This window comes from Ictidomys tridecemlineatus, chromosome 12 (assembly GCF_052094955.1).
Source record: "Ictidomys tridecemlineatus isolate mIctTri1 chromosome 12, mIctTri1.hap1, whole genome shotgun sequence".
NCBI classification, from domain to species: domain Eukaryota; kingdom Metazoa; phylum Chordata; class Mammalia; order Rodentia; family Sciuridae; genus Ictidomys; species Ictidomys tridecemlineatus.
This window is the reverse complement of record NC_135488.1, coordinates 35615833-35626366: the sequence shown is the minus strand read 5'-3', so window position 1 is coordinate 35626366 and position 10534 is coordinate 35615833. Positions and strand designations below refer to the sequence as shown.

Below are 10534 nucleotides of genomic sequence, written 5' to 3'. Positions count from 1 at the left end.
GACAAGCCATATTTTGGGATGTAAAATGCATTCAGGCCAAGTCACTTTCACTCAACCTACCAAGTAGGAGTAGAATCTCATGAAATTTTAAGTACAACAGAATGCCAAATGACTACTCATTCCAGTGAAGACATGCTGCAAACAAGACTTAGAGAAGTGTCCTCAGAGAAGATTCTGTCATTCTGCATTTGTTTCTGAAAGTTGAAGCACACAGTTCTAATGAGCCCAGGAAGAGGTTGATACCCATTTGAGTTGGCATATGATGTGCCAGAGCTCAGGACTTCAGGGCTGCTGTCAGGTGGTTCCCGGGCTCTTCTGGTCCTCACCTTCACTCAGTGTCTTTTTGTTGGTGATGTAGTTCAGCAATGGATTACTGGCCCAGAGACTTGTTCAGTATTGCTCCGTAGGAGCAAAACACTGTCACCAGTTGTAGGAAGCCAACTCCAGGTGAGAAACTTGATAGATGTTAATGCTCACGGCTTCACACCAGCAACCTGCCCCTCAGTGATCATGCTCTCTAAAATATACACCATGCTAAATTGTGTGGAAGCATTCTAGGTCTAGCCAAACCACACGATCTTTCAAAAACAGCCCAATAACATTTAGAGGATTCACTCTCCAAAGCAAGCTTGCCAATGCCTGAGCGCCCACACACTCTATTGGTGCCAACCTCACCTCCTTTTAGAATGCACACATCCACCAAGATACCACTGCCTGTGGTGGTTGAGCAGCCTTTCCAATGGACGAGGTGGATGTGAATGTAACACGTGAATGAATTAGCATTTACCAACAACTGGAAGAAAATAACCCATTCTCTAAGATGACGGAGCTGCTCTGTGATCTAGACCATCCCCCTCTCCTGCATCCTCTCTCTTTTCCTCTGCCTCGATGGACCTCCAACTGAGCCCAGAAAGATGTGTCCTTTCTAGTCAGAAGCCCTGTCATGGCTTCCATTTCCAGGCCCTGATTCCTGGTTAACTGCAGCCAGAGCTCGCTTTCAAGGTAGTCTCTTCAGATCCCTTCCCTACCCTAACCACAGTGTGGGCTCTGGCCCCACCCTTACTCTCTACACCACCATTCCACATTAGGGTCTTCCTGTCCCTCTCTGTGACCCAGGGACAAAACTGTCCATGACCGACCCCACCCAAGAACAAGCTGTTGAACCAGGTGCCATCAAAGGGAAGAAATGACCAGAGATGGCTAACTTGAAGATTTCACAGAATAGTTCATGAGACAAGGAATATCCTGAACCAGTGAAATGACATAAGAGGAAGTCAATGAATTCTAACCTCAAGGGCAAATCCTACAGTACACTGGCTCTCAAATTCAGCTACACACTGGAGCCACCTGGGAGCTGTGCATAGTACTGACCGCTGGACCACCCACTGGCCCTGGGCTGATGGAATGGCTCTGGGCTAAGATGGGACACTGGGGTTTGTAAATTACCAGTTGAGTATAATATAAAGCAAACTTTGAGAACATTGCTTTTTTCCCCACATGAAGAACTGTGTGCATACAGATGCAGAAGTACACAAATCTGCAGCATAAACCTCCTTGAGGGCCATAGATTAAATGCACTGCAGTCACCAGCATCCTGGCTAGGAACACCACCAGCCTCCTATTTCCACCTTCCAGGTGATTGCAGCCCCGCCATCCAAGCATGGAGGAGTCCTCCCTGCTGAGAAATTTCAGTGTGCAGAATGGAGAGCCCTCTCTCCTGGGAGTCCCTGCTTTTACAATAAGTGCACTGGAGAAGTTGAAATCAAGTGGAAGGCACATGGGCAGGCTTCCTGGATGAGGCCCTATTGAAAGAAGGATGGGATCTGAGGAGTGGACCAGAGAGAGGAAAGATGGGAAGTACAGCAAGTACATTCAGAGCCGAGGTCAGGCCCAAAATACAATGTTGGCTGACAAGAGAGCCCTTGCACCAGGATCAACAATTTTGAGAAGGCAATGAGGACTGCCTGAAAAGATTAATTTCACAAAATTCCATGGAAACCCACTCATCACACCTTTCTGAAAACACTGGAAATGTAGGTTTCATGCAAGGAACTCTGGGTGGCAGATGGCAAAGTTTGCCAAATGCAAACATGCCTACCAGCTCTGAGAAGCCATTCTCATTCACACTGCTTCAAACAGGGAAAATCCCCATGTGCTCACTGAGAACAAGTTAGCTTGTGCCACTTGAAGCTGCTTCAACAAACAGCTTCACTTCTGCACTTCTAAGCTGTTCTCCTCAAGAACTTTCAGAGCACAGTTCAGGCATGAAACACAAAGGGTGCCAGAAAGAGATCTCTTGAATGTAGCATCACCAACGTGCAGTGGAAAAGAGGACCAGCTGAGAAGATCAGTTCTCCAAAGTCTCACTGACATCCATTTGTCACACTCATTTACAACATTCACTTGAAGTGCAGGTGCCCACATGAGTGAACTGTTTTTTTTTATCAATGGCACAGAGGCTTCAATGTGTAAGCATGCCTGTCACCTGTAAGAAGCAGTTTTGAATTCTTCTAGGTCCACAGGAAAAAAAAATAGCATGTGCTCACTTACAACAAAGTTAATCAACAAAGCAAATTGAAACTGCTTGCAGCAAACAGCTTCCATTCTCCCATTCCCCAGCTATTTTCAGCAATCGCATCCAGAGTCCAATTCCAGCTCAATATAAAATGTGTGCTCCCAAGGAAGCCTGTATAATTGACATCACCCAACTTGGGTAGGCAAGGGGAATGCTGAGAAGATCAGTTCTTCAAAACTCCTACTTTTTCAGAAAACTCATTGAAAGGCAGGGTACCCACTTGCAGCCATCAGTGGTTGACAGATGGCACAGAGGCTTCAATGTGAAACCGTGAATGCCAATCATTACAAGTGCTTCTGACACACTCTAGTGCAACCTGGGACACCCCAAAGTGCTCAACGAGAACACACTTTGTTCCTGCAAGTGGAAGCAGCTTGCATGAACTGTTTCAATCAGGAAATTCCAAGCTCTTCTCAGCAATCACATTCAGAGCACAGTTTTGGCCCAATAGAAAAAGGGTCCTAGCAAGAGGGTCCCACACCTACGATCACCTTCATAAGGTAGCTTCCCATCTTCTGTGTGGAAGTGGGTTTCTCCTTGGCCCTTATGCTGTAGAGGAGACCACTAGGAGCTAAGCTTCATGCAGGACCATCTGACCTGGACTTTTTGCAAGCCCTATGAAGCCCTCACACAAGCTCAAATGCTACAGGACTCTGCAGACCAGTCCATGCAACAGTAGACATTCATTCATTGTCTAGAGTCTACAGGTTCCTAAATGCATGGCATTCATTATCATCAAATGCACAATTTGGATCAAAAACCATCACAGTAGATCAGGTAACAAATCATCACAGTAGATCAGGTAACAAAAACATATATATTTTAAAATAATAATATATTAATGGGAACAAAAAATACAGGATAGAGTAACAACTGTGTTACTAAACAAGGTCAAAGACAATGGCAAACTATAGATTCAAACTTTGAAGCAAATAGTAATCAATGTAAATATTCCTGGGCTGCCTCAGCCCCGCCCAGGCACACAGCAGCAGAATGGTTTTGCAAGCATCCTCAGGAGGGCTGGAGCCTTCTTTGCAGGACGAGAGGGAGGTTGAGGCTGGATCCACTCATCATTCTTTTGGGAGAGGCTCCTTTTCCTCAGCACGAAGTTGGGTTTCGTGTGAGGGTTCTTTGCGCAAAATACGTTGGCCTGCGCTGGAATCCTCAGCTCTGGGGAGAGAGGGGTGTACAAAATAAGGTGGCTCAGGAGGTGCTCCCTGGGACACCCCAACATCTGAGAGCCTGTGGCAGAAACGAACTGAGCCACACACCTGAGAGCTCTCCAATTCAGCACCAATACCAACAAGACAGCCTCCACAGTCCTCCCTGAGGAAGAACTAGGCAGAGCACTTCAACAGACCTAATGTCTGTTCCTACCAAAGGCTTTGGACTCCAAAACATCCCAGGTCCTCTTGCGTCTGCCAAAGCACACCACTAGGGTTTGCATCTGAAATCTCCCACAAAAGTGCCGAAGATTCAGACCCCACATGAGCCATCTTCACAGGTGGGTTTGGAAGGAAGCATTGGATGGTGAGTGCTCTGATGTCAACATGAAATTCTCATTCAAGATGAATACACTACTGGGAGGTGGGAGGGACTGGAAGAAAGGTGGAGCATGCTTGGAGGAAGACCTAAACAGGAGTGCGCCCTGGGCACCAGTACCTTGTCCCTGTTGGCTCCACTGAATCCTCATTCTCCAAGTAGAGGTCTTCCTTCTCCTCTCCGTCTTTCTCTCTCTCCCTCTCTCCCAGCCTTGTTCTCTCTCTCCCAGTCTATGCCTTTGTGGCAAGGGCTGAGGAGCTCTCCACTGCCACACACTAGAGCTTTATGGACAGCCTCAGTGCACAACCAAAGAGAAAGTTGTGAAACCCAGAGAAAAGGCCTAGGATTCTCAAGTATGGCCACGGTGAGGACAGGCTGACCAGCACGGATACCACATTAGAGCCACGCTTCTGTGTTGGTGGAGCCTGCTTCCATGTGAACCAGGCTTCTGAGAATGGAGGCCACATTCCAAATGCTGCCCTCCTGAGAACAATGATTCCAAAGACCAGCAAAGGGACTGCTTCCCTCCGACATGGTGTATGGCCCAGTGGTGCCATGACCCCGAGTGGGGGAATACAACAGCCAGCTTCTTCTTCCTCTGAACACCTCTTTCCTGTTGCCCTCCTCTAACCTAGAGCCTGTTCTCTATCCCTTCTGGGTTGGATGTGGGGATCTCTGCTATGAATTTCTTAGGCTACCAAGGCCCCAGACAGACTTCCTCTTCCATAGACTCTACTAACCTAACAGAAGGTTAAGATAGGAGACAAGTGATCCTAGAACTCATTGGGATGGTGGTCTTCAGCGTACATAGGCTGGGATAATGGCTGCTGAGGTGTTTGGCTCACAAAAGCCAACCAACCAACCAATGAAAAAGCGCTGACATTATTATCAGATGAGCTCTGTGGCTACGTGCTCAGGAAGCCCTCATCTGACTCTAGTTAGGGATCATAACTTGGCTATTGGGATCACTCCTTGGCTAGTGGACTCAGGTGCGGAAGACCATGGAATTGATGCAAAAACAGATGATTCAAGCTGTCTCCCAGGCTGTGTTTTCTTCCCAATTTCATCCTGTTACTGCTTGCTAGAATCTTGGCAATGCTCTGCCCAGGCAGTGGTTTTCTGGTCACACAGAAGGCTTTCAATCCTACTGCTTCAGTCCACAAAATGCCAGTTCCATCTTTAGCCCATGCATTCCCATGTTCCTCTGAAACCACTCCTATCTCAGACCACAGAACCATACTGCTCCTGGAAAGAGGCTTTCCTCCTCACTCCTCAATGATGTCAGCTTTGCATGCGTCTTCATGTCCTGGGCAGGGCACCTGGTGGGGAGCCGCACTAGCCACTGGGGTATACCAAAACACCTGGAGAGCTTACACCAGCAGAAGTGCAGTTGGCTTTGTGCACGAGCCCAACACACCCTGTTAGAGTGTTCTTGGGGGTCAGAGAATGCTCTTTGGTGCTAAGAGTTGACCTGAGTCCACATCCTGACCCTTGCTCTCTGTCATCTGATTGTCCCACTTACTCTGACGGTGAGAGATGATTTGGCCCAGCTCATATTCCTCCGGCTTCTCCTGAGTAAGCAAGTGTAGCTCGAGGGCCCTGCGGATGACGACAGGAGCCCGATCGTGGCAGGTCACCTGGAGCAGCATGGAAGACAGGCCTTCAGGAAATGGGCCTTGAAGTGACTACTCAAGGACAGTGGGCAGGGGCATTCTGGAGGCACCTCCACTCTAAATACAAGGGCAACATCCATGACCCTACTACCTGAGGCTGACCTCCTGCTCATCGCGTGGGCTCTTCCCATAGGCTACTAGCCCAATCCTGTACATAGGACTTCCTGGACCTGCCATTGCTCTTTGTGGAGCTGCACTCCTCTCCAAGTGAAAGGACCCCACTACCTGCATACAGATGCAATCTCATCCCACAAGTTGGGAGGAATGGGACAATAGCCTCCAAGATCCTAGGTCTGCCCGAGGATGCAGGCGGCATTGGGAATGGCCTAGGCACAAAACCTAGAGGCTTTGGTCTGGATTGCCAGGGCCCAAATCAGACCCAGGAACGTGACCACACACAGGAGTGACGAAAGAGAGCCATGAGAGCTCCTGGCCTCCAGAGGCTCAGTGCTGGCTGGGGTGTACGAGGGCACCTGTTCCGCCAAGGGTAAACATTGGGTTACCTGGACATTTAGTGTGCTTGCTCCACATCCATACTGACTCTGCAGAGAGACCCTCTCAGCTCCTTGTTCAAGGAACATGCAGAACCTCATACTGGTGTCCTGCTCCATAGAGGCCAGCATCCCATACAGAGGAACCTGCAACCTAGGTCCTGGCCTGTTCTCATCTGTCACCCATACCTGCCTCTGCCCTTCTGGACTGCATGCTGCCACCTGACACACAGACTCCCTCAGACATGGCGGTGGACAAGCTGCTGCTCTCCCTCATCTCAGCTCCAGCCCTTCACACTGACCTCTTCCTTCTTGATTCCCATCTATCCTCCTGATCATCCAGAAGCTCCAAATTCAAGAGGGCATGAGTAGTTCATGGTATTGGACCAGTGTCTGCTCCCCACCCAGGTGTAAGCACCAGGGGACACCCCTGCTCCCAGGCTTACCAAAACAGTCTTGGCCATCTTTGGACTTTGTGTTTCTAAGTGGACACGAATTAAGCAGGTGTCTCCCACCTGCTTGTGGGAAAGCGGCCTGGAGGACTTGCAGGTTGATTCTGAGAACTGTGGGGGATGGAACATCAGCAAACCCAGAAACAGAAAGCCACCCCAGCCTGTCAGTTGGCTCTATGGGCTTCTAGCACATATGTCCAGGTGCTCAGGCTTCTCATTTCCCCAGGTGGGAGTGGAATGGCAGCACAAGTACAGCTTGAATAAGGTAGGTGTTTACCTCCTTTCCCTTGACCTCGCGGCGTTTCCTCACGATGAAATAATATTTGATTTGTGGATTCATGGACAGATACATCAGTGAGTGGTCAGGGACCTTGATTTCTGCAGAGCAAAGTGGAGAGAATTGTTAGGTGGCACTCAAGGATTAGACCACAAAACACCCACAACCCCTGAGAGTCTCCGCCAGGGCGAGCCTGCACCAGAATTGAGAGCCCTCCTATCCAGCTACAGTGCCACCAAAGACTCCCTCAGTGATTCTTCCCTGGAGAAGATGATGTACAGGATTCTAAACCAAAAGAGCACCTGGCAATGGAAACAGCACCTTGGGCCCAGAACTTCTCAGTGCAGGTTGGATCTGCCAAAGGGACACTGCCAGGATCTGCATCAGGATTGGCAAAGGCTCCTGTGCTTAGGCCTTTCTCCCCAGGGCAGCCATGCTCACACATGGGCATTCAGGGAAGCGTTGGATGGTGGGGGAATTCATCCCCTTGCCCTGGATGAATCCACTCATGGATGAATACACGGAGGGGAGGTGGTATCCATCAGAGGTGTGTTGGGCATGGACATGGGAGGACTTGAGCAGGGTGGTGCCCTGGAGAACTCTATTGTTTTCTAGGATCGCTCTCCTTCCCCTTGTTTCTCATCAGGAGCTGTCTGCTTGGTACTTTTATTCTGGTTCTTGTTCTACTTCTGGCTCTTCTTTCTGTCCTGCATCTTCTTGTAGTTCTTTCTGGGTCTTTTTCCTGTTCTTACATGATTCCTTCTTGTTCTTCTTCTTGTGTATCTCCCTCCACCCTTCCTTCTGTTCACCTCCTTCTTTTTCTTCTTCTGCCTCCTGCTCTTTATCGTGTGATCCTCTCCCCACTCAGGAGTGTCTCTTTCTCCTCCTCCTCCTTCTCCTTCTTTCTCTGGCAATGGTGGGGCGTCCTGAGGAGTTCAAATCTATCACACTCTTCTGCCCAGATGCAGCCTCTGTTCAGTAGTCCAAGATGAAATCAGTTCTCAATCAATGGCCAGGAGTGAAACCAAGACCAAAGACAAGTGACTTCCTTTCTTTGTCATTGTCACAGTCAGGAAAGACTGAATAACAGACACCGCATTCTGGATAGGCTTCTACCTGTGGTAGTCAGCACCTCATCTGGACCAGGATTGCTAAAATAGATTCCACCTCCATAAAGCTTCCCCAATGAAAACAAGGTTTCCAAAATCTAGGAGAGGGCCAGCATCACTGCCACCCTCCTGCCATAAGGCATAGATGCCATCACACCTAGTGGGTTCCAGGCCCCCCGTAGTCCTCCCTTTTGACGTCTTTTACACACAAACCTCCCCTGGTCTGGAGCCTGCTCTCAACTGATGCTTGGGTTGAAAGTCTGTTTCTGAAATCACCTTTGTAGATTCTCGGTTTGGTAATTCCTTTTGACTGGCTTATTTTTTTACTAGGGATAAAGCCAGAGGCACTTAAGCACTGAGACCATTCCCAGGCCTTTTGACTTGGGTACAGGGTCTCCCTAAGTTTCTGAGGCTGTTTGGAAATCCCCTTCCCCCTGCACTGCCTCCCAAGTCCCTGAGATTCGCAGACACTGCCCCTTGCCCAGCTCCTTGCACCTCAGTCTTCCTCATGTGTGAGACAGAGCCAACTCAAATGAGGCAGTGTGTGAAAATGGGAAAACTCACTTACGTGCTCGACAGATGGTGGGTTCTACTGTGGACAGGCTGGGATGGTGGAGGCTAGGAGTGTCGGGCTCACAAGAAAGGAAAGAGCACTGGCATTGTGGACAGCTCAGCATTGTGGCCTCTGTTCTTCAGATGCCCTTCTTTGTTGCTGGAAGGAATAATAACCTGGCCATTCTGATATCTTCAGGAGATGGGCACCCAGGCACAGAGGACTTGGAGTTGTTCCAAAAAGAACCCAAACAGGCTGTCCCCTGGCCTTGACTTCCTCTTCACTGAGTCCTGTTCCCAGTTGCTGCAATCCTGACATTCTTGAGTAGGCAGGACTTCTCATATCCTGGCCATGGATTGGGACCTGTGCGGCTTCCGTCCATAGCAATGCTGATCCAATCAGGACCCATGCTCTGCTCCTCTTCATTTGAAGGCATCCTTATCAGTGAGCCATAAACCAAACTGATGATGGATTGAGCCTCTCTCTGCCTTGCCCTCATCGATATTAGCTTTGCATTGCCAGACCAGGTCCAGGGGAGAACACATTTAGAGAGGTCCAGCAGCCGCCTGGGGCCTCATTGAACTCGTCCACACTGGACACGCCCATCACTGCACTTGGTTTCCTGCACCAGGCCCACCACACTCTGGCTATTTTAGGGCCAAGGCCCACTTTCTCTTGGCTGTGAGTTATCCTGAGCCCACTGTGGATCATGTCTCCCCACTGTCTGATTGTCCTACTTACTGTCATGCAGAGACATCATTCTCAGCAGCTCAAAGTTGTCCACATCCTCATGCTGCAACAAATTTTGGTCCAAGGCCCTGCGGATGAGGCTTGTCACCCTCTCCTGACACGTCACCTAGATCAGGGTGGGACAAATGTCATCAGAGAATGGCTTTTAGAGGAGCTACCCAGAAGACTGTGGTCAAACATTGAGGAGAAATCTCAGCTACATATACAAGGGCACAATCTTGTTATCCTGCTACCTGAGTGTGGCCTCCATATACCGCCTGGGTTCTTGCAACGTGCTACTAGAACAATCCTGGTACAAATATCTGCCTGTACCTGCCATCTCCCCTCCCCCTGGGGAGCCACATTCCACTCAGGTCAAAGGACCAAACTGCCTATGCACAGACACACTCTCATCTCACTGAGATGACAGCAATGGGCCAGGGATCTGCGCACCAAGTGTGCTCTGGGATGCAGGCTGCCTTTGTGGGTGGAAGAGGCAGATGCACTGAAAATTTTGGTCCTGACTGCCACTACACAAAACAGACTCAGATACAAGAGTGTGCACTTGAGTGCTTCATGATAGCCTGGAGAGGCCCTGGGCTCTGGAAGCTCGGTGCGGGTCTGGTTCTAATGATGTACTTGACTCAGCACTGGCAGTCACTGAACATGTCTCCTCTGCAGCTGGACACCTGCAGCATTAGCGTGTCTACTGCACATCCATAGAAATTCTGCCAAGAACCCCTTTAGCTCCGTATTTACATACATGCAAAGACTGACATTCCGAAGTTTGGCATGACCCCCCAGGTGATCCCGACCCCAAATTTTCACACCTAGTCATGCTAAGGAGGTTCTCTTCCCTGCCACCAGGAACACACCCCCTCCTACACATGTGACAAGTCACTGCCAGCTCCGCTGCTCCAACCTCACTCATTGAGAATACCAAGTTCTAGGCACTGCAGCCTGCACCCTGGACATATCTCTGCCTTCATCTGTCCACAGCACTTCCGTCTGCACTTCTGGCCTGCCAAACCCACAATACACAGGCCCACTCACCGCTGCAGCTGGGCATGCTGAGGCTCTCCCCACTCAGGTCAAGCCCTTAAGACTGACCTCTCTCTTCTTAATTTCCCACC

At 49.5% G+C, this 10534-nt stretch overlaps 1 protein-coding gene across 2 annotated transcripts; it reads right to left on the bottom strand.

The window, feature by feature from the left end:
- Positions 1 to 3373: 3373 nt before the first annotated feature.
- On the bottom strand, positions 3374 to 10172 carry LOC144369234 (ral guanine nucleotide dissociation stimulator-like). 2 transcript variants are annotated; one of them, XM_078028436.1, is made up of 5 exons: positions 9414 to 10160; positions 7011 to 7111; positions 6728 to 6844; positions 5640 to 5754; positions 3374 to 3745 (listed from the first exon to the last, which is right to left on the bottom strand). In XM_078028436.1, the coding sequence occupies exons 1-5, from the start codon at positions 9430 to 9432 to the stop codon at positions 3540 to 3542; spliced, it is 558 nt and encodes a 185-aa protein (XP_077884562.1). In that variant the 5' UTR covers positions 9433 to 10160; the 3' UTR covers positions 3374 to 3539. The 2 variants fall into 2 exon arrangements, with proteins under 2 accessions (XP_077884562.1, XP_077884563.1); XM_078028437.1 differs by lacking the exon at positions 6728 to 6844 and having other exon boundaries at positions 9414 to 10172.
- Positions 10173 to 10534: the final 362 nt, after the last annotated feature.